The sequence below is a fragment of the Astatotilapia calliptera genome, chromosome 15 (genome assembly GCF_900246225.1).
Source record: "Astatotilapia calliptera chromosome 15, fAstCal1.2, whole genome shotgun sequence".
NCBI classification, from domain to species: Eukaryota; Metazoa; Chordata; class Actinopteri; order Cichliformes; family Cichlidae; genus Astatotilapia; species Astatotilapia calliptera.
In genome coordinates this window covers 4,836,093-4,860,141 of record NC_039316.1, presented here as the reverse complement: position 1 = coordinate 4,860,141, position 24,049 = coordinate 4,836,093, and the positions used below count along the sequence as shown (strand labels likewise).

The following is a 24,049-nucleotide window of genomic DNA, read 5'->3' as shown; positions in this document are numbered from 1 at the left end:
CAGCACTCACCTGGATCCAGTGAACTTGGCCCCCCTCAGGTTCATTCATCTTATTGGTTATTTGGTTGTGCATTGGCCTGTGGCCCGTGTGGGTTGGTTTACTGGTTGGGTTTATTCTTTTCCCAGGGTGAAGTTGCCCTGACTTGAATCTATGGAGGTAGTTTGGGGTTTCTTTTTTAAACAAGAACCAAATCTGGAATTTTATAACCTTAAAAAAAAGTTATTGACTCATGTTGCAATAATTTAAATTTATACCTCATGCTCTACATTTGAATTCCAGATTGGGTTTGACTCTTAAAAATAGATCTGGGCACTTTCACCCAACTGTTTTCACTTTCAGATGCTCTGCTGTGGCTTACAGTTTCAGTCTGGTTTCTGGTTTGCACCTGAGGTTCTTTTCGTTATTTTTGAGTTTTCCTGAAAGCGCAGTGTGGTTTTGATGGTTTGTGTGAACATCTGTTGGTGTTTTGACTGCTTTGGATTTTGCATGTTTACCATGGGTACGAGTATCAACAACTGTGACATTCATGTGGAATACCAAAATGAAAACATTTGTGCTTGTACCCATCATCCAACGTTCACCCGAGACATTTGGGACATTTTTGGTGTCAACATCTCACTTTTTTTTGGTTATATGTAATTTTTTTTGTTGTTTTCATTCTGTTAGTTTTGTTTTATTTTATTTGTGCACTGAATTTTCACCATACATTTATTAATTTCTTTTGAATTAATTATTATTTTTTTCATTGTGTGCTGTATGTCTGCCTTCCAGAGTTCGTTGAGAGTGCATGGGGACAATATTTATGTGAGGCACAGTAATTTAATGTTGGAGGTTGGTACTGGTATTGTCCGATGGCTGATAATGAGACCTACATGTTTCTGTGTATTCTGACGCCATCAGATCTACAACTATACTGTACAAGACTGCTGCCCTCTCGCACTCTCAGGCTCTGCGTGCATGCCCGCATGTGTTTGTGTGTGTGTATGTTTGTTAATCAACTCTGTACTCAGGTCCAACATCAACAGTTATGATCTTGGAAAGTTGAAAACATTTCAGTGCTAGTTGTCCTCATTCACATGGCAGCTCCTTTGAACAGCTCAACTTGGAAATTTCACTGTTTTTGTGATAAAACACAAATGTCACCTAAACAAGAACCCAATCAACATTTCTACATGTGGAAAAACTCACAAGTCATCACCTAATTTGTCCCAATTCAACTCAGATATTTGGCATCTTTCAGCTTGATAATGTAGTTTCCACAGCTCTTGAGTTTGTGGGGTCTCTGTTTTACAAAAAAAGAGCTCGCTTTCTTTATCTGTCAGCAGTGGATGCTAAAACAAGCTACAAGAAACCGCATGACTGATCACACATTTCATACAATAGTTGTAGTTTTGTGCAGTTTTTGTCCTTTCATTTTCTCGTTGTTAGTTTCAGATTTGGTCTTTTAAATTTCTGTAATATTAGTCGGAATGTTAAAAATTATATTGCATTAGAAACAACACTTTGTGTTGGTAGTTAACTCAGTCTTAATAAAATATTTGGTCCTTATGATGTTTGAGTTGGAAACCTTTGCCACATGAAGAAAGACTTTTAAATAAATACATATTTTTAACATTTGTATTACATAATACATTTTTTTGTTTTATTTCACTCACTTAGCTGTTGTAATGTAATGTTACTGTTGTAATGGCCAAATATTTAATTTTTTGTCTGGTCACTGAGTCCTGGGACAACACAATGAGAAAATGAGCTTTAAATGCACTACTGAGATTGTTTACAACATTTAGCCGTTATTTGATTCTCAGTAGTCCTCAACAGTTTGAATTAATCTAGCCAAGTATTATGTGATGGTTATGTTTGTAGCCAATGTTGTCTGAGGGATAGAGATGAGATTAAGGGTGTTCCTGACAGATATAATCCCCAACTAAACACTAAAAAGATTTGCGTATGTGCACAACAGCAACATCAGCCTCTTTAGACCTTTATTCTTCTCCTTGCTCCTTGGAATTAGTTGAAGTTGTGTCAGAAACCTCAGTTTTGTATCTGCACAACAGTACAGCAGAAATGGACTCTTGCAGAAAATTTCCTTGACTGAGTGTTCACAATGGCTTCTCTGTGAATTGGACTAATGGTGACTTAAATGCATGCTCTGTGCATGTTGATTGCAGTTTTTTAAATTTTATCTTGTTGTATTCTGGATTCTTGATTGGTCAGAAGTTTGATTATTGCCAGGCAGCTGTGTCTAACCGGACTAATCCAGCCTCCCTAACACACATGAGGAGCTTTCTTCCTGTTTTCTGGTGATTGGCTGCCAAAAAGTCAAGTGATCTGTGGTGTGATAACATACTAAAACAACAAAACCTGTGTGTGAAGCATGGGGCTGATAGTGATCCGTTGCACTAGAGTAGTCTACACACTAATCAGTGTTAGCTGAAATGTTAAACGTGGTTAGAGCAGACTGAACAAGTATTTTTCTCCTCAGTATGTTGTGCCAGTGTCTCTGTGTTGGATTAAATCCTGCAGCCTTCTCAGTACATTAAGAAAATTTGTCTAATTTATCTCAATTTCATGAAATGTCTCCATGCTTGTGTGAATGAGATGAGGAACAGATGGAGGCAGACCTGGTGGAAAAGATACCTGATGTGTAACAAAACAACTATTACTAATGACATTAAAGTCAAATGGAAAAGTGAAAACTAATACTAAACTAAACAAATAAACTAATAATAAGTAAGCAGTCAGATAGGAATAAAGGGTAAGGGAGAGGCAGACTAGCACTACCAGCTCCATGCTCTGCAGATGCCATTCCTGGTCTGTTTTAAGGGAAAAGTCCTTACAAGATGGTGGGCCTTGTTTCACTGCAGCTTGCTGTAATTCATAAGTAATCAGCCGTCATGCACCAATTGTGAAACAACTCCAGTAAATCAGTATTTTCAGTGATTATCAAAAGACAACTTAGCTGTTTAAATGTCTTATAGGTCTTTTTTTACACTACATTTCAACCTGTCGCAGATTTGATGTGACAGAATTTGCTGATAGTGTGATACAGTCAAATGATCAAAATCACCGATATTGGCTGATATGTGGGTGCATCGCTAGTGATAAGTCATGTATATGATTTCAAGGCTTTTTAAACAATGCTGCAGTGAAGCACGGCGTCCATCTTGTTTCCCTTCATATTGACAGACTAATGTTCCTGTGACCACAATTTTTCCCTCCCCGTCCCTTTCTCCTTTTATCCTTCCCCATTTCTCCTTCACTATCCCCCTCCTTCTTTTCCTTCCTTCCTTTTCCCATCATTTTTCTGTCTCTTGATCTTGCTCTCCCTTTTTTTAAACTCTCCTTCTACTCTGGCTTTTACTTCCTCTTTTCCTCTTTACTTCTCACATCTCTTACATCCCATGTTTCCCACCTTTCTGATCTTTCATCACTCACATTCATGTCATTCACTCTCTGCCTGCCTCCTACCTCCCCTTCCCCTTATACCTATCCTTTCCTCCCCCTCCCCATTAGGACCATGATAAGACCCAAGAAGAGGTTCTGAAACACCAAGCTAGCATTAGCCAGCTAAAACGCTCCTTTATGGAAGCTCCACCTTCCTCTCCTCCTCAGCCCAACCAGTGGGAGAAACGGCTCACCTCCTCTCCTGCTACGATACGTTTGCAACAGCAACAAGTGGTACGTCTGTCTGGATGTTTTTGTCACTGCAAGACACATGAACTGCAGATAGTTTAGTCTACAACAATAGTGCAGGCGATGGAGCGTTATGCAGAGGATTTCAGTTGTGTCTTTTGCTGTAGAAACACAACATTGCAGTCCCTGTAGTAAAAAAAAAAGTTTTGACCTTTTTTTCTAATTCAAAGTTTTCTTCTTTTTGTTTTGGAGTGCAGTCTGTATCACTACACCTACTGCTTTCTTTTTATCGCTTATATTTGAATGTTTTTTTTGGAGTGTGCCAACTTTATGGCAGCAGATTTTTAATCTGCACTCTGTTACTTGGTGCCGTGGTGGTGTTTCCACAGTGTGTTCATTATAGCTCATCCATCACTTAACAATAATTTCTGGGTTTTCCTTTGAAGAAAACTGACCAAACATTAATAACTGTTCATTCCCTCCCAGCAGGACTGATGTTACGTTGGAGTTTTGACAGCACATGGGTTTCTACTTCATTTCAGTTCTACTCAAAACCAATTTTCTGATTTCTGTCTGTTTCTAGTTTACTCTGTAATAGTGGTGTAACAATTCTTGAAATCCACAGATTTGTGCATACTTTGCACTTTTGGATCCCCATTAGCTGACATCATGAAAGAGTAGTAACTTCTTTCTCTTCTTTTGGCTTTTCTCAGGTTATCCTATTTAAGATCTTATCTTCTAATATACACTTTGAATAGGTCTTAGCATCCACAGGTTTACACACTTTACTAAGAGTGTTGCTCAACAGCTGTTTCCCATCCTATATTTACACATCCTTATAACAGCAATGCAAAAACTGCTGTTACACATGCCAAAACAGTCCTTTACTGTGAAGTTTGGCTAATATACACACAGGAAGCAGCTACTAGCTTAGCTACTCCTGTGGCTATCATAAGAAGTGACTTCTAGAACTGTTACACCTCTACTATGTAATCATAAAGCATTTCTTTGTACATCTGTATGCTTTTGAGGATGATTTCTCTTCTTTTGGCTTTTCTCCTATATAAGATCTTATCGTCTGTCTCATTTGTTCATGCTTCTGTGTGTCTTCTCTCTGTCCTTTTTATTGTGTGTTGCTATAGAGTCTTGCAGAGGAGATAGCGTCAGTTCTTTTCAGTAGACACACTGACATTGGACTTGATTCAACTGCTAAGGCTGCCTGCATTTTTCCTGAACCACCACTAGATGCTGTTAAAACTACAAGTTCAGCTGCTACTTCTTCTTCCGCTGCTGTCTGCAGTTTTTCTGCACCACAAAGGCCTCTTGCAACCCTATCTACCGCCCTCTCTGCCACTGAGGTGCTTCTGCTACTACCAAGCATTTAGGAGTCGCTTTACTTTAATTCAAAAACATAAACTACTCAGGATTGTTGGTTAAAGGGGAAGTTAATACCACAATCAAATATACATGTTTTTTCTAGGCTGTAGTGCTGTTTACTTCGTCTTGGCTGTGAAGATTTCTGCCCTCTTGAATATAATAGATCAACTGCACTTGGCTTGAGCTGCTCAACACACCAAAATTGTAATAATGACACATTTACTCACCTGGATGTGAACTCTATGAGCCATTTTCTTTGTACCAAACTACACCTGCCAACCAAAGCAAGGTAGATGCTTCCTTCTGCACAGTGATATGGCTAGATAAAACTACAATCTAGAAGAAATACATGTATTTTTGATTTTAGGGTCACCTGTACCTTTAACCAATCGTCTTTCTGTTTAACTTGAGAGTAAACTGACGTTTTGTAATTCTTCAGGTATCTAAGGATGCCTGCCAGATGCGTTTACAAACCAAAGGGGTTTAAGATGCCCATAATGCCTGCTGTAGATGCCGGATGAATGGTAGCGATAATTAGTTTGTGACGGCTCCATTCATCCCAAAAGAACGGGCACACAATGACCATAATGCATTTAATCTAAACCTACTCATCTATGAATGGGTGCATGGCTTTGTTTTTTAACATTTATTTTTCATATTTTATTTTGCTAGTGATTGTAAATATGTGTGAATTTAATGCTAATGTACTAATCTGCTCCGTTTTAGGATCTGTGCTTAAAAAATAAATATATTAAAAACAGCAGGTATTGAAGCAGCAGCTTTCGTAATGTAAAAAGAAAAGCTGAAATGGCAGCCAAATAATGTGCTTGGTTAGTGGCTTTTTTAAAAGGAGCTTTTAAAACTACACAAAAAGGTTTTCAAGTGAGGACTGAATCCATTATGATGTATTTTCGTGGTCGTCTCAAAGACACTGCTGACTTCAATACCACGCTTCTTTTGCCTTTTTATGTATGTGAAGATAACCTTTTTTATTTATTGATGTGGTATTCTCTTTAATCCATCTTTCATCTTTTTGTTTTACCTTTTCTTTTTGGTTCTTTTATCCCGTCTCTTTTCCCTGCTTCAGGGAACCTTATGCTTTATGGGGGTTGCATGAAAAAACAGTCCACCAGGCACAGAATAAGAGACAATAAAAGTGAGGGGGATTGGGCACAAATAACAAAGGCAGCCCATTCCCACATGCCGTGATAACAGACATCTTAATACTGCTAACATTGATGGTGTGTGATTAATAATGTCATGCTAACTTCTCTGTCACGCAGGTGAGTGTGCCCCAAACAGAAGCAGCAACAGCTGATAACACGATCTCTGATACCAAAGAACCCGCAAAGGTGGTCCTGACCTTCTTCTATTAATTCCTCCAACCCTACATTCATGACAATTTTTATCCATTACTTTCTTCATGCCTTCATTCATTTTCCACTTGCAGCTTAAATTTTCTGTTCCTGCTACACCCTTCATTATCTGTCCTCCCTTTCTTGTCTCTTTGTCAACAGTTCTTCATCTTCTTCTGTTGGTGTTACTTTATTATCTTTTAACTGAGCTTAATTTTTTCCCATTTGTGTTCAATGATCATTTTATTCTTTTGTTTTCTTGTCTCCATGCGTTTGTTGTTGTGGTGTGTGTGTGCGCATGTGTGTTTGCGCACTTCATTGTGTTTGTGTCTGTGAACCGGGTGTACATGCGTGCTTGTGTGTGTGTGTGTGTGTGTGTGTGTGTGTGTGTGTGTGTGTGTGTGTGTGTGTGTGTGTGTGTGTGTGTGTGTGTGTGTGTGTGTGTGTGTGTGTGTGTGTGTGTGTGTGTGTGTGTGTGTAGACAACCGAGGTTGAAATCGAGGAGACTGTTGTCATCCAAGAGATTTCCAGAGCTCCCAAACCTGGACTTGTCACGGTTGCAGCCAGTACCCCTGCTGCTCCTTCTGCAGAGCAGGAAATGAGGGAACAGGAAGTGGAAGTTCAAGAGGAAGCGGTGGTAGTTGAGGAAGCAAAGCCGAGGAAGGAAGAGAGCATTTCATCTGAGAGCGAGAGTGAAGAAGAAGCAGAGTACCATCCATATCTCCCTGTGTCCATCTCTCACACACAAATACCTGAGGAGAAGGAAGAGGAAGAAGAGCAGGAGAAGCAAGAGGAAGATAAGATGCCAGAGCTACAGGTGTTGGCTTCAGATGCTTCTTCTCTTCCAGCTGAAGTCATCCAGCCTGCAGAAGAAACCCGTCGAGAAGAAGTGGAGTCCAAGAAGGAGGACGACACAGAGACAGAGAAGACAACAAATGCCGAGGAAGAGAAAGAAGTTGAGCGTGAGACTGAGGAGAGCACAGATGATCCGATGGTGACGCCCGATGAAGCTCCTAACGGCCTCACCCTGCCTGAAGAGGGTGTGACTGTAATGGATGCTCGTGCAGAAGAAGAGGAGGAGCCTAAAATGAACGGAGAGCCCTCGCTCACTGAAGCAGAGCCGCTGCCACAGGTTATTTGTTGCTCTGAGGTAAAGTCTTCACTGGGCCGACTGCGGAGCTTCCCCGGGCTTTGATCCCTCTCCTGCCAACTATAGAAACACCCACTTTTTTCCTTCCCTGCTTTTGAGAGCGCCGGTTTCCTTCCTGCTTGTGTGAATATTTAAGCCCCATGTACATCCTCACACTCATCTTCATCCTATGAAAATTAAAGCTTTATATTAGTATGCTCAAAACTGCCAAAACCAAGGAGCAGTGCTTTAAAGTTACAATTCACCACCATTGTTTTGGTGTTCATATTAATTCACCTACATGAATATTTTCAGTCTTTATTTTAATTTACATAAACATACATTTGACTTTCTTTCATATCTGCTGTTGTCAGATACCATTCATACCATTATCATGTCCCACGCAGTGTGGTGTGTTGCTACTGTTTTTTTTAGTGTTGTGAAGTAAATGGGGCCTAAGTGGGAAATGCATGGTGCTGTTAGGTGTGTTTTTGTTTTGTTTTGTTTTTCTTTTTGCTTTGCATGCTGCATTTTGATATGTGCGTATCCTCCGCGTGTTTGGCAGTGATGCTCCTCTTTCTGTTTAATTGGCGTGTTGTGGTCATCACAGAGACAGTGTTGTGGAAATCATCATTGCCAACCACTCATCTTTGTACCTTGTTTACATTATAGTAGCTCTTTGAGTCCCGCTTGTCATATTGGCTCATTTTTTTATGCACGTTGGTACAGTGCTAGGCTGCATGTGAACGCCAAAGATATCTCCATAGTTGTCCTTTGCCATAGCTCTTTTTATTACATTGCATTGCAGATGTTGTCTTACTTGTGTTTCTCATGGTTTTGTCTGCATGGCTTTTGGAGCTCTTGCTTCTGTGCATGAGTTTTGCTGCAGTGGCTCACATGTGCTGTTTACATCTACATGTACTGGTGTTTCCTGCGCAAAAATATTTTCAAAATGATTATGATAGAAGATGATTTTGAAGACAGATTTGTCAACTGCATAGATAAAAATTAATTTTTTTCCCCATGTCTGCCTCAGGTTTAATATATTAACTCTCTTCCCTCCCCCCACTCCTCACTCCTCTCTCTGCTCCCTCCCCAGCCGCCTGTGGTAAAGACAGAAATGGTGACTATATCAGACACGTTTGCAGCCCAGAAAACCGAGATAGCCACTAAAGAAGTGCCCATCGTACATACGGAAACCAAGACCATCACATACGAGGCTGCGCAGGTGCAAACATGAGAGAGAGAAAAAACGGAGAAGCTTGTTTAGTTTTTCCCCATGTGTGTCACCATCCGTGGTTCATATTGTTTGTGTGAAATATTTAGACCGATCGTTGCTACGTCAGCATTCTCCATGTTCCAAAGTGCTTCCTTTCTAGCTACAGTGCATGACGCCATCTTTTCATTCTGCTCCTACAGGAAACGAGTTTTATTTATTTATTTCTTTTAAACATCAGCTAATGATCTCTTTTTGTCTCTCTCAGTTGGATGGTAATGGTGATGGTGAGCCTGGAGTGTTGATGACTGCTCAGACAATCACCTCTGAATCTTTGTGTACTACAACAACCACACATATTACCAAGGTACGAACAGACACACACCCTAAAACACACACACGTTCATTTCTGTTGAGCCTGTGTCTTTGTGACATAGCATAATGAAATTATGTCCCCTATCTTAATTTAAATGCTGTACTGCAGCCATTTGCAAACTTCCCAATTTGAAATGTGGTGATCTTTTGTTGCAGACGCTAAAGGGCGGTCTATCAGAGACGAGGATTGAAAAACGCATCGTCATTACTGGAGACTGTGACATCGACCACGACCAGGTCAGTTTTCAGGGACGCAGCCTTTCCCCTCTGCTTTGCCTCGTGTTCCAACAACTGGGCTCATGGGGTCTTTTCTTCCCACCAAACGTGGATGGTGTGAAAGTCTCTAAAATAGTCATCTTAGATAAATAAACCACATCCAAGTCCAAACTTGGCAGCTTTAAATTTAAGATCCTTGTTCTGCAGATTGACTCATAAGGAAATAATTTTCTCTCATTTAGAAGATTTAAGAGAATAGATGGGTTTCTGGGACATGTCAATCATGTTACTTGCAGTCTTAATGCTACGTTTTATTTTTGAATCACTTATTTGACACACGCCATCAGATCCACCTAGAGCTGGGCGATATGAGATTTTTTCATATCACGATATGTTTTTTTCATTTCAGGCGATAACGATATCTATCACGATATAAGCCAAATAACTATATTTGTAAGATTTAAATGTGCCGTTGCTCACAAGTAAAATGTGAAATAATCAGCAGCTTGTTTTTATTTAAATATTTATTTCCCATAATAAGTTCAACAGGGTAGATGTACTTAAGGAACATGAGACTTTTTCAGATAAATAAAGGCAAATATTGCAAACTACACAAAAGGCAGCCACTAAAGCGTTTAAGTTTCAAAATAGAACAAACAAAACAGACTAAATTGTCAATTCCACTTAGAAACAAAATATTAATTCTAAAAATAAATCTTAGTTTGTTTTACAGAAGAACAGACAAAACTGACTAACTTTTGTCAATATCAAATAAACTGAGAACTAAAAGGAAATTCTCAATCTCTCCTTGTTGTATAGCTGAGCTTTTCAAACAGTTTTAACAGTTACTTTAGTCTGACAAAAGCCGAATGATGAATTAGCGCTTCCAGTCAGAGACTGAGGCTACGTCCACACGTACACGGGTATCTTTGAAAACGGAGATTTTCCGTTTTCGTTTTAAAAAATAATCCCGTCCACACATAAAGGCAGAAATGAAGGAAAACGCTGCTATGAACATGCCAAAGCAGCAGGTGGCGCTAGATTCCTAACCGTGCCGAAATGTTGGCCAATCAGAAGTCTAGAAGCCTCGGTGGGAAAAAGTAAACAAAGCTGGGGCATAGAAGCAGAACAGAGTCGTATGTGTGGAGGGACAGTAACTTTGTGTATATGTAAGCATTTAAACACTGCAGAGTAGAATTAACAGTAACAGTATTGTAGAAATTCATTTCACCGAAACAATAACGTGGCGCACAGTGTGACGCATGCACCACTTTATTGTATTTCCAGACTTGCTTTCGGCACAATTTACAGTGCACGCTACTCTGTTTTTTGTCAGACTTGAAATAGCCGAAATACCTTCACACTACGGAACTTCTATGGCTCTTCCGTTCGACAATCTCTCCGGCATTGGAACCATCATCTGTTTTCTCTTCGGTCACGCTCGGTTGATTTTTCTAGTCGGCACACTCATTTCCTCCATTACGCGCTGGCTCCATTACCCGCTGGCTGCTTCCCAAACAAACACACGTGCGGCTTGGCACTTGTGCTGTACGTAACAAGTCACGCGACGTGATGCTGCGGCTGTGATTGGTTCGGCTCTGCGCTACTTAATTTGGATTGGCTGACCTTTTTTTTTTTTTCTTTTCTTGAGGACAAGAGCGGCGAGGTCTATCGCGATAGCTTAATTTCTCTATCGAGTCAAAGTTATATCGCGATACATATCGTTATCGTTCTATCGCCCAGCTCTAGATTCACCCATATTCCACTCATTGTTGGAATCTGCTGCTGTGACTTCTTCACCGCATCTTTTCATGTATAAAATGTTGGCATACTGCTTTTTTTTTTTCCTCCTGCAGTGACTAATTTCACATACTATGTTTTTCTGTGATTGTCACATTTCCTCAGTGACAATCAGAGTACAGTAAAATACACACTGCACAAAGGAGATCACATCTCAGTTAGTCCAGTCCAGATGTATGAAAATTCATCTTTTTTAAATACTTTAAACTAGCTTCCTAAAGACCCCAGCAAAAATAATTGATCCATTCTGCCAGCCTTAACTTGAGCCATCTCTTAATTATCAATTATGCAATTTTTGTGCACTGTTTGCCAGATTCAGATACTTAAAAAGCAATACTAAAAAGTCTCATTGTCCATATTGGGGTGTAGCGATACAGGTACTTAGGCAGCGCAACATTTATTGAGAGTGGTTGCTAGCAGGTTGCCACAGTCTCCAGTAGATAACATGGAAAACTCCAGAGAGATCTTTTCACCTGTGTGAATAGCTTCATGGGAATTCATGTCAAACTGCATGTAGCCCTGAAATGTTTGGGACGGTAAATGTCTCTTTCATCTCTTTGCATGCTCGTCTTTTTGTTTAAGTTGCCTGTCTGGTTTAATTCGCTGGATTTACACAAAAACAACAGATTTGGATATCACTGAGATGGGTTTTATTTGAGTGAATTCTTCTTCTAAATGCATTTTACTTGATCCGAAGAAGTAAAATGTCACACTGACCGTAAATCCAGCACATATGTCTTTTTCTGTTTGCTTCTTCTTTTATTTTTCATTTAACTCCACCATTTCCCCCCCTCCTTCCCCCTCCACTGCCTGCTGTGCTCGGTGCTTCCACCATGTGGTTGCCCATCGGTACTGCAGGCACTGGCCCAGGCCATTAAGGAGGCCAAAGAGCAACATCCTGACATGTCTGTTACCAGAGTGGTGGTTCATAAAGAAACTGAGCTGGCTGAGGAGGATTGACTGAACTCAGGTAATGATAAAAATAGTAGCTTATCATCATCATCATCATCATCATCATTATTATTATTATTATTATTATTATTATTATTATTATTAATCTTTTTATATTTGATAGGGAAAGGTTTATTTGGCGGTGCATGTGGAGAAGCTGCTAAAGAAACCAGCTGCCATCACACATGCTGCAACAGTTGAAAAGAGAAAAAGGGAAAAGGAGGCATTAGATTTTGGAAGGAGTACAAGGAGAACATTTTGATTAGGAAACCAGTGTCGTTTCATCATCGCAGTGCCCCAGGCTGATTACTCCCCCACTCCCCCACCCCCTCTCTTTTTCCCCAGAGCTGAAGGGCCCGTCATGACTGTTTTTTCTTTGTCGAACGACCTTCATCACCCACGACGATCAGCCTTGACTGACGGGAGAGGAGGAGGAGGAGAAGAAGAGGAGCTTAAAGAACAGGGAGAGAAGGGTTTGACAAATGGACCGAAGTTGCCATTCTCTTCCTTTCTTATTGTCTGTGGTGCGATCTAAATCCCTCACTGCAAAACCAAGAAAAAGAAAAAAAAATCTCTCATTGTTTCTGAGGGAACAAAAAGAACCACTTTGTTAGCATAACAATTGTAGCTTTTTTTTTTTATTTTTTTTTAGTTGTGCTTTTTCTGTAACTGTTTTATAAACAGATGATAGCATGTTTGTCCTCTATCACAAAGATGAAACTAGGGATGCACTGATAACCAATCTGGATGAAACTGTATCCTGCATTGATCATTTTGTACCAGTACTGATGACCTTCAGCTAACGTTTCTTACAATAACAGCACGCTGAGATGCTCAAGTAGAGAAAGCTTTTTATCATAACAGTGAGGTTATGCACCTGTACTTGGGTTCCGGTGCATTGGCATAGAAAGGTAACTTGTTAAATTACAGCTCCCCCTCTTGCTTCATGGTGATGTAAATGGAGAGTAATATAATAGTTTATAAGGAACATGAAGGAAACAGGGTGTCACAACTTGGTCTGCTCTTTTTTTTTTTTTTTTTAATTAGTATAACACACTCACTCTCACATATTCACAGGTGAATGGTAGAAACGTTGCACCTCACATTATCACTTCTACTTCCTGATCATTAGAGAAGAGCGGGAGCTGTAACTTCAACATCTGCAGGAGAGTCATCCAGGTCTTTTGGTTCTGTTATTTCTTTTTTTTTTTCCTGTATAGTTATTATTCATCCACATTCCTTGTGTGTGACTAGCAGCCGAGTGAGTGCATTTTCAGTTCAATTCACTTTTTTTGCTAAACTGGAAGAAGAGACGGGTTTTGAACATTTTAAATAGGGTCGGCGAGCTTCAGCAGTAGTTCGAAAATGTAGGTGGAATAAATTCCATCAATTTTACAGTTTTAAATTTTTTTTAAGCTAAACTGAAGGTGGATTTGAACTGAAAATGACAACTTCTGCACAGTAAAAATGAAGGTTATCAATGGGAGCAGCTTTTCACTCCCCAGGCTCGTCCACTGTACGACACTAACCATTCCCGCTGGGCCTGAGGGGGAGCGAGGGAGACATAAACTGACTTTGGATTGGGAGACCGGAGCTGTAAAGTGAAGGATAATTGGGAGATTGCCCGATAAGTACCAGGGAATAAAAGAGAATTTGAATAATAATGCATGTTTTCTTGTATCCCACAGTGAAGTATTTTAATATTCTGAAGGCTTAATGCATAATGCAAAATTAACACTGCTATTTAAATTATTCAGAATGAGTTTTGTGCTCCAACTAGCACAGGTACCAAAATGAGGATGACTTGAAAGCAGCTCAGACTCAAATTAATGCAGCCTGCTAACTGCCAAGGAGCCCGTTTGCCGCCGTAGTTCAGCTCAGTTCATCGCCGGCTTCTTTTCATACCTGCTTGATATGATAGAGTATGGGATTAAATTCAGCATGTCTTCACGCAGTTTAATCTTCCAGGAGTCTCGAGTGAGTCTAGGTAGGACGCTACCACGTCAATTGGTTTGAGAGCGTGTGGACTATCTCTGCTCATACAGCGCGTCGGGCTGCTTTGTAACTGTTTCACTACAGCTAAACTTTTCTCTGCATGTTCTTTTTGTTTTTATTTTGGCTACATTTCATTCAGCCGATTTCCACGTTGTTCACCACAAAAAAACCGCAACGCTCTGAATCTGTCACCACACTTCAAACTGAGGCAAAAAAAAACAAAAGTTACAACGCACCAGCCAAAATGCAGCTTAAAGGGAAGTGTATCAGAGGGTTTGAAGTGCTCTTGAAACCCCCTAAATGGAAACTCATTATGTTTTATTCATTTTCTGTCCTTTTACTCTGCAAAAAACAAAAAAAGAAAGTGAACTAAATTGTAGCTTTGTGTAAATATTGGGGGCATTAAATGTGCTAGGTGCTTGGTCTCGTGGATTTATTTTGACGCGCATTTTTAGCATAAGCAGCAAAAAGGCAAAGTCATGTTCTCCTGAAATTTAGCTGATTGTAAGTGAAGAAGTGCCACTGATTTAGTATAATAAACATTCCACCTTAGACTGGTCTGGATTAATCTACGTCTCCCTCTTTGACTGGACGTGTTTTAAATGGGAGACAAAAGGATATTTTATTTCATTTTTAGAAATAAAAAAGGAAGGAAAAAACTGCTAATCAGCTTTTTAACTTGATGAGTAATCACTGCCCAATTTGACCCATTTTAAAACTTTTGTAGTTAAGCGTGCTCATCAAACTGAGAGCTGAAGCTTTTTTAAAATCAGGAAACGCAGGTCTGAGCTCTACTATGCAGTTAAATGACATTCCACGAGGGGGAAGCTTTAACCTCGAACCCTCTTGTAAAGAGACAAAGCAGCAGAAAAGCATTTTTTTTTTCTTTATAAAAATGTAAACCGTGCAACACTAGGCAGCTTTGGAAGCTTTTGATGTTCCAAAAAACAAACAAAAAGAAAAAAAGCCTTTGGTAATATCACAGTGACCACATTTGTAGATTTTTCTTTTTCATAATTTCTCATCTTTTCTCTGTGATCTAGTTGTTTAAAGGTGGGATTTCTTGTTCCCCCTCCATTTTGCATATTTGTAAAATTGTTGCAGTGTCGTTGTTTTTTTTGAAAACCACTACAAATGGAAATTTCTGCCACTGTTTTCCTTTTTGTACGTTTAGCCCCAGCTTTAACCGCTTTTCCGGGTTCTTCTGGGCTCTCTTAGCCAATCACATGAGCTTTGAGGCTGCGGAATCGGATTTTCCCAAATGTGTCATGTTACGTTAGGTTACACCAAGAAAAGTTTTACCAACCTCTACGCCTGTGAATCCACATCAGAGAACGTTAAATCCACATGGTGTCATAGCAGGTTATAATTGGAGGATCCTCTGAACACTTAAATCTCAGGCTTTGTTTCACACTCTGGAGAAACGGGAAACCAGCACAGTTTTTATATTTTATTAATAAAATAAAACTCACACAAACAAAGGAAACTTTACAGAAACTCATTTTGGAAAACCTACCAACTGCCTCATTGCTCTCTGTTAGCTAACCAGTGATCACCAGTAGGGTTTTTTCTGTCTAGCAGCTTAAATGTCTTGTATCTCCCCCCACACAGCCACTCCTCCCCCCTGTGTAACACTGTTTAAATAAAGGATTGTTATACTCGCTTCATTTCCTCATTCATTTCCTTGGAAGTGTGATTGAAAATGTGTGCAGCATATTTATTAGACATAATAACTAAAACTTAAATCCATGTGTAAATTATGCTTTTTAATTCATGTCAGTCGGGTGAGGCAGACGACGTCGGTGTCTTCAATGTCCAGCATGATGTGGCCCCTCAGGAGAGAGCACATAGTGTCATATACAGAGGGTGTTCCTTCATTTGTGTTAAAATGTGTCCGTTCATGACTGTCAGGCGCAGAAATGAGATCCAGTATTTCTTCTGTGCCGTCCTCTGTGGACATGCCTGTGGGTGGCGCTGATGGAGCTTCTGTCCTGCGCTAGCTTCAACAGATCAGCGTCAGCTGTGGATGAAAGATTAGAGATGAAGACTAAAAACAGAAGAAAACTGGAATGTTATGAGCTCTATGTGTAATATTTTAGTCTTTTTAACATTTACTATTGTAACTAGAATGAAGTTTAATTTTGTTATTTATACAATATTTTATATAAGTTTTATATATTCCACTTTGAATTAATTTAGACATTATTTTCATCAGTTGAAATCTTGGTGCCACAGGCTTGTCATTTCAGTTCTGCGTGGGGCGATGGTGTTGGTTAACAGAATGGCCCAGGGGAAAAAGCTGTTGGTGAGTCTGGAGGTGTGGGACCTGATTGACCCAAGGCACCGACCAGAGGGCAGTGGGGCACACGGGTGGTGGGTGGGGTGCAAATGGTCACCTGTGATGACCCTAGTTGTCTTGAGACTGGAGGATTTAAGGATAGCCTCCAGGGGTGGCAGAGGGTAGTAGATGATTTTTCTGGGCAGTGTTAATTTACACTGTGCACAGCCTTTTTTCCCTCAGTTATCAACTGAGTACCAAACACCCAGGCAGTATAGGAGAGCACGCTCTCCATTCAAGCAAGGTAGAAGGCTGGCAGCAGCTTGTGGTCCAGGTTGTTCTTCCTGAGGACATGGAGGAAGTGCAGCCACTGTTGGCCCTTCCTTACTAGAACATTGGTGTTGTGGGTCCAGGTGAGATCAGTGGAGATGTGGGTGCCCAGAAACCTGAAGGTGGAGACATATTCCACCTGTTCTCCATTGATAATGAGATGGGAGTGGAGCTCTCTGCGCCTCTATTACGAGTTCTTTTGTTTTAGGGACTGCCTGCTGTGCTCGGTGCTGCCACTGTGTGGTTGCCCAGCACCAGGCAAGTACTTAGGTATAATAGGCTCTGCTTAAAAAATGCTCAGTTGGTGTTAAGAGGCCCCAAACTGTGCCATGAGAACATCCCCTACATCATTATAGCACCAGCAGCAGCCTAAACTGCTGGTACAGTCTGATGTGCTGTGTGTTCAGAGATGCTCTTCTGCATACCTTGGTTGTAAGCAGTGGCTATTTGAGTTTATGTTGCTTGAAGAAGTCTGACCAGTCTTCTGTAACATCAACAAGGCATTTTCACCAAGGAAACTGACGCTCACTGCCACTTTCCTTTTTTTGTTTTTATCTTTTAGCAATGCTGGTACCTTGTGTGGTACCAGATGCAGGCTTTTGAACTGAGTGCGTATAACAATTCGGCACTCAACAATTCACCTCTTTATGCAGTGTCCATGTTTTCCAAAAAGAATTTCAAACTTTGACCACAGAACAGTTTTCCACTCTGTCTCAGTCCAGCGTTCATGTTCACGTATGGCTTCGTCTTTGCACAATAAAGCTTTAACCTGCATGTGTGGATGGCACAGTATTCACAGACAGTGATTACAGGAAGTGTTCCTGAGCCCATGAAGTAGTTTCCGTGCCAGAATCATGTCTGTTTTTAACACCGTGATGGCAATTAACCTAATTAGTTGCTAAATGTTCCTCTGGCTTTTTCTTTTACTTTTCCAGCCTTTTGTTGCACTTTCCCCAACTTTGACACACATTACTGCCATTAAATTCAAAATGAGCTAATATTTGTCATCAAATAGTAAAATGTCTGTAAAACTCTTTCTACTGTTGTGATTTGCCATCTAGAACACAGACCCAGATTTGTTTCTCACCAACATAAATAGAAGCTTTGTGTAATTTGAGCACCACTGACAAACAGTATGCGTTTGATTACCTGTAAATGATTGTAATTAGCATGCGAATAAACAGCAGACAATGTAAAATCACAAAAAATTGCACACTTTCTTGCTTTGATGCCCAATCACGCCCAGCAGTCATTCCCACATGATTGTCTTTTAAAAACGGGTCACAAAAGAGTCAGATTTTCTCAAAAAGCAGCTGGAGTTCCCCATGATTGATTTTTCTACACATGAATAATCTTTTTATTAATATATCCACTTTGAACCAGAGCAGATGGTGAAAGCACAGCCATGATCATAACAGGATGTGTGTACACGTCTATGTTTTACGGCCGCACAAAGAACAAATGGGTCCGATTTAGCCGGCAAAAGCAACACCTGTGCACACATATAGATGAAGGAAAAGGCATGTTTCCAGGTTTTTCATGTGTTGAGTAATCTAAAGCCTGTGGCAGTCCTCTCTCACTACGCATCCACAAAAACCAGGCCAGTGTAACTAATTGTCAGAGTGTAGTTTAGTTTGGGTTCTTTGTTGTTTACCTGTGGGTCACGTGAGTTGTAATATACTGTTCAAATAATACTGTGAGTGAGTATGAGAAATGCCCACCCTGTCTGAGTTTCCAACTGAGGAGGATGATCAGTGCTAGCAGCAGCAGAGAGACAGACAGGAAGAGCATCAGTCCAAACAGCCACACTGGAAAAAAGCTGCCTGCATCACTGTTTGACATCGTGATGCTTCCCTGCAGGAACAGAGCCAGATCAGCCCAGGGGGAAGTCAGCACAGCCATGTTAGTCCTGTGAAGCAACAGAAACGGGGAGAACATCAGGTCTGCTGTGGCGATATGATCACAGAACACATCAACGCGAGTACTTTAATGTGTCGGACCGACAACAGCTAAGTTTTAGGTTAAATAACAAATAAGTAACAGTAGTGCTGACGACTTTTCTTTCAGTTAAAGCCCAAAATCTCTTTGGTCTGCAGCTGCTTTTGTAGTATGAAGCATTTACTGTACAAGAAACGTACACTAGCAAGTACCAGCTTAACCCCCCACACCTAGTGTATCATATTTGATACATGAGTTTTTGAGACTAACCCCTCTGAAAAAAAATAAAAATAAATAAATTTAGTAATAAATATTTTGCCAAAACAAAACCCAACAACAAATATGATATAAATTAAAACTCAAATATGTGAATTGGCCACCTCTCCCTGAGCCTGGGAGTTTTTCCTTCCCACTGTCGCCAAAGTGCTTGCTCATAGGGGATCATGTGATTGTTGGGGGTTTCTTTGTTTTATTATTGTAGGGTCTACCTTGCAATATAAAGAAAATAAAATTCAAATAAAATTGAATTGAAAATAGAACTTTATTTTCAGAATTACAATTGCCTGGCAATTATTTCATGGTTCAGGCTTTAAAGGGTTAATAAAAGCAGACTATTTTTAGTAGCCAAGCGTGTGTATGCCAATCAAAGGTTGGAATAAACACCAGACATCAAATAAGAAACGTGTTCCAAATTTCTTTTAAATCGATTTCTCAGTACAACCATTCTGTGTGTAGTTTTCGCTTCTGGTTGATTGGTTTTAGTTAAGGGTGGAACTGAATAAACTTGTATACATTCTCAAACCAATGATCTTAGAACATACACAACCAGAGTAGCTGTCCCTTTGGATCAGATTCAGAATAAACTGTATTGTCATTGCACCGTATGGTTAAAAACTACAACACAACAAAAAGGGACATATCGGGGAACGTCTTTGATCAGCATTTAATCCTGATAGGTTTTCTTTTGAACTTGCCTAGGACATGCTGTGTGCTCAACAGAGGCAACCGCAATCAATGACCATTGCACAGCTGCAGGCTGTACTCATCCAGGAATGGACATCTGGACACTACACAGATGGGTCATTGCTTAAATATGTATTTCTATATGATTAGAAGTGTAAACTGTGACAATGCAACACTCCAGACTTGCAGCAATGTTGCTTCCATGCTTGGTGTTAAAGCCTCTATAGTCTAAATTATGGATAATCCTTTGCAGTCATGACATTTATATATTTTGTGTTTCAAACACTGGTTTTGATACAAAGTTTAGAATGATATTTATTTAAAATAATAATTCCCTGCAGGTTCAGCTAACCTTGCTGAAACTTGAATCATAGTTTTCATCCCTTTCAAGCGGCCTTGTCGGTCTCAGTGCAGGTTATGAAATGATAACTGTAACATGTAATCTATTGTTCGAGTTCCTTCGCACGTGTTTTCCCTCATTCACATGAACATGTGCTTTTATGGATTCACTTGTGTCCATGTACACACAGTGCATTTGGAAAATATTCACACTGCAGAGTTGTTACTTTTTTAAAACAAAGTATCGAGGGAAGGCTGCGACAGCTTATGTACACGTTATAAAGTTGTTTGATTTTTAACAAAATTGCAGTTTAAAGCTATGTTTTCCCACTTTCTCATTATGGGGTGAAATAAAAAATAAATCTGTTTTGGAAGAAGGCTGTATGATGACAAAATGTGGTCATGTGAGGTGCTGTGAGTACTTTCCAGATGCGCTCTGAGTGGCATGTTCCCAAAAGCTTTGTATTAGGAACAAGACTGTTTGATCTCGGTCATGGTTTAGACTAAAATACAAAAGTTCACGGCAGTTTCACCACTTTTTTTCTTGGTTGCCTGGGTTACGTGTCCCCTCAGAGGAGCGTTGAAAACATGCACGATGCAAGCAAGAAATGTACTTCCACTTAAAGTACAGTTCATACAGTTCATGTCCACGGACAAATAGCTTGCACATTTGTGACTGTTTCACTCTTTGGCCATGAAACCTTGTGCTCATTTTGTCCATACGAACGTGTACAGTCAGTACAGATAAAGCAGGATCACCTATACAAAACATGAATCACACTCACAGTTATCATTAACACTACAACCAAATCTACTTACGGTTTTTAGGCCCCCAGTAATGCAGCTTTGAAGGCCTTTAGGTGGAAATGACCTACAGATGTTCTCCAGAGATTAATGAGTTTTGTCCTTGCTGACGTTAAGCTGTCTTTTAAAGAAATCAGTCAGTTGCTCCTGACGCCGCTGAGATTATGCAGGAAAAATAAATCTCGTGTTTTTATTTCCACAGTGAGAAAATGAGCTAAAAGAAGTCCAGTTCTTTGTTTCTTCTTTTTAGTGTGTTTGCTTCCTGTGTTTCTCTGTCCCCGACTCACTTTGATTGGGAGAAACAGCACTGCTGTTGACAATGTGAACTTTGTTCTGTTTCAACAGTCGAACCGTGTGATTAGTAAGATTAGTTTTACTGGACCGTGTGTGTGTGTGTGTGTGTGTGTGTGTGTGTGTGTGTTTAGTAAGAGGATTGGTGCATGTTACTGTATGCACTGGTGTCCTTAAACCGTTTGAATCTGGGAAATAATTTACATGTTATGCTTCTGTGCTTGTTTGTGTGCACTGTGGCTTTCTGCAGTGTTGATCATTGAACCTTAGACCTTTGTGCTTACTGCGTCATAAAAGAAAACCTCACAACACATGCAGTTTTTCAGCTGTTCTCTCAACTCTTTTGCCTTTCTCTGCTTTCAAACACTCTCTGCACCAACAAACACTGATGCCGTTTTGGTTGATGGCATCACTGATTAGTTTCAAACACAACTGATAACCGTAATCTGGACGATATCACTACAACATATCCATCCATCCATTCTCTTTAGCTTATCCTTATAAAGATTGTGGTGGTGGAGCGTCTCAAACAGGCTCTAGTGCTGGTGAGCACGGGGCCCACTAGAGGATGTTGGGTCCTCAGGCCACCCTCATGGAGTCTGTTTCTGATGGTTGCTCAGAGACTTTCACACCAGTGGCCTGCTGACCATGCCACTAAATCACAAAGAATGCAGTACTGAATCAGACAGTTTGCATTAAAATGCAGAGATACATGGCATGCATATGCAATCTGTGTAGGTTCTCTGTCATCCAGGTCATGGTAGTCTAAGGATCTTGAAAATAAACTAGCTGGACTTCTTTAAATTTCGTGAAGATGTTTCATCTTTTATTTTATCTAGCTACTTAGACATATACAATATATCTCCGTAATCAGTCACAGGCACAAGTTTGTTTTTTTTCTTGGCTCACAGGTCACACCACACTCACCACAAACTTTATTGGGTACACCTATTCAGGTGCTCGATCACACAAATATATAATCAGCCAGTCACATGGCAGCAACCCAATGTATTTAGGAATGTAGACATGGTCAGAAAAACACTGAAGTTCAAACTGAGCAACAAATTGGGGGAAGAAAGGTGATTTTGTTTAGTCTGACACGGTTCTGCCACATGGTTGGTGCCAGACAGATTGGTCTGACTGCTGATCTACAGGGATTGCCCCACACAAATATCTCTAGGATTTACAGAGAACTGTCTGAAAAAAAAAAGATCCAGTTATTGGCAGCTTCCTGTGTCAAAATACCTTGTTGGTGTCAGAGGATAGATGGCTTTGAGCTGATAGGAAGGGAACAGTAACTCAAATAACCACTCATTACAACCAAGGTCTGCAGAAGAGCACGTGTGATAGTACAAAACATTATACCTTGCAGCAGATGAGCTATTGCAGCAGACGACCACACTGGCTACACTCAACTTCTCAGCCAAGAACAGGAAACTGAGGCTATAACTCATCCAGTCTCAACAAAATTGGATAATTCAAGATTGTCCATGTTACTTAGCTTAGTTAGTTTCTTGAACATGATCCAATAGAGCACCTTTGGGATGTGGTGGAATGGAGGGAGCTCTTGTAGGGTGTTCATGGTCTGTAGTCGTCTGTATCCATAGTGGTCGAAGAAACAAAGAGTGGTGAACCAGTGACAGGGTCATGGAGCGAAGTTGGCCCCTGTGGTCCAATCTAACAGGTGAGCTACTGTAACTCAAATTGCCTAAGAAGGTAATGCTGGATCTGATAGAAAGGCAAGAAAATACACAGTGCATCACTGTTTGTTGCTGTTTGGGCACCAACACAATATTAGGCAGGTGGTCATAATGTTATGCTGAGTGATGTATCCTTGCTTGTATGTGACAAAGTTTAAGTATCTTTGTCCTTTTTGCAGTTTGACATTCTGCTTCCAGTCTCCCCATCAAACATTTAAACAGAACATTGCTTTCAGGCTTTTGGGTGAAATCACAGACACAATCTGGCTACAGCCAGTAAGAACTCAGGTTAACTGTGTGATGCTGCCATCAACATCAATATAACTTATTAAGTTTGTTTGAAAGAAGGGTGGAGGCTGTGGCGTCTTTGAAGGTTGTATAGCGTTCTGTTTTTTTCTGGTAGTTTGATGCATGTATCATGCATGGATGTATACATGCATGTTTAATTAAATTAGGCAAATGAAAAAAACAAATGGAAAAACAAACAAACAAACAAAAAAGAACGCAAAAGTTACATTCATTATTTAGATATGGCTGATAAAACATTAATGTGGCTCTTGTGAGAAGAGGAATTGAAACTAATCTGTTGAAAAATCTCCTGAAAGCAGCCATAACCCTGGCTAAACATTTCCTCCCTCGACACGCAGGAGGAATTTTGGCCCATTTTGCCATTTCCTCTGGACTGAGACAAGCAACAGAAAAGAAGAAAAAGAAGGGTTGTTTTTTTTCCCAGCACCACTGTTGCTGCCAAACTAACCAGCCCTTCAGTCAGTCTTGTTTCTTTGTGATTGTCTCTTATTTTCTCGTGTGCTGCTGCTGACAAAGTGAGCGTAGATAAAATTCTGAAATGAAAGAAAATGCGCACAAGCAAGAAACAAGACCAAACTCGATTAACCAAATGTAATCAGCAGAAACTGGCTGGGAGCTGCCAGAAATGTGGCTTCTGCAATGGGTCGGGATTTTGGGACAGCAGTGATCCTGAGGCTGTCTCAGGAACACATTATCAACACTCAGGGTGTTTCTCCACTGTTACAGCCCTAGCTGGGCCTCCTGATACTGCCCTTGTGTGGGCTTGGTGTTTTTCTCTGCCTCCTCCTCTCTTGCTCCACCCCTCTGTCTCTCTCTTGCTCTTCTCTCTCCCCAGGACACAGCTGCTGCTCATTGGACTCATTTACCACCTGGGCCCAGTCGGCAATCATCCTCTCTGAGGTCATATAAGCTGGGGATGAGCTGTGAGCAGTGTGGGGTGTTCTTGGTGTGTAGTTATCCTGCCTGAAGTGTGGAGTTGTGGAAATAGTATAGCTGCTTTACGTGAGTAGTGTGGGCTTGTGGGCCTCGGCAGCAGTAAAGCTAGCTGC

General features: G+C 40.4%; 1 protein-coding gene and 1 long non-coding RNA gene across 19 annotated transcripts in view; one reads left to right on the top strand and one right to left on the bottom strand.

Moving 5' to 3' along the window:
- The window catches only part of epb41l2 (erythrocyte membrane protein band 4.1 like 2), a 51,540-nt gene extending 35,829 nt beyond the window's left edge, over positions 1–15,711 (top strand). For 4 of the 18 annotated variants that reach the window (XM_026193835.1, XM_026193830.1, XM_026193833.1 and 1 more), the window contains exons 16-26: positions 4–39; positions 773–832; positions 3,515–3,679; positions 4,777–4,992; positions 6,295–6,363; positions 6,848–7,516; positions 8,595–8,723; positions 8,980–9,078; positions 9,243–9,323; positions 11,961–12,072; positions 12,399–15,711. In XM_026193835.1, the coding sequence (XP_026049620.1) occupies positions 4–39; positions 773–832; positions 3,515–3,679; positions 4,777–4,992; positions 6,295–6,363; positions 6,848–7,516; positions 8,595–8,723; positions 8,980–9,078; positions 9,243–9,323; positions 11,961–12,062 (1,626 nt within the window). In that variant the 3' untranslated portion in view covers positions 12,063–12,072; positions 12,399–15,711. Of the gene's footprint in view, positions 1–3; positions 40–772; positions 833–3,514; positions 3,680–4,776; positions 4,993–6,294; positions 6,364–6,847; positions 7,517–8,594; positions 8,724–8,979; positions 9,079–9,242; positions 9,324–11,960; positions 12,073–12,177 lie in introns of all 18 variants that reach the window. The other 14 variants (XM_026193846.1, XM_026193844.1, XM_026193831.1 and 11 more) reach the window with 13 other exon arrangements.
- Positions 15,712–15,778: 67 nt separating this feature from the next.
- On the bottom strand, positions 15,779–21,015 carry LOC113037128 (uncharacterized). Its single transcript, XR_003274585.1, has 3 exons — positions 20,716–21,015; positions 18,378–18,565; positions 15,779–16,068 (listed from the first exon to the last, which is right to left on the bottom strand). It is a non-coding gene; the product is annotated as an uncharacterized LOC113037128 (long non-coding RNA).
- Positions 21,016–24,049: the final 3,034 nt, after the last annotated feature.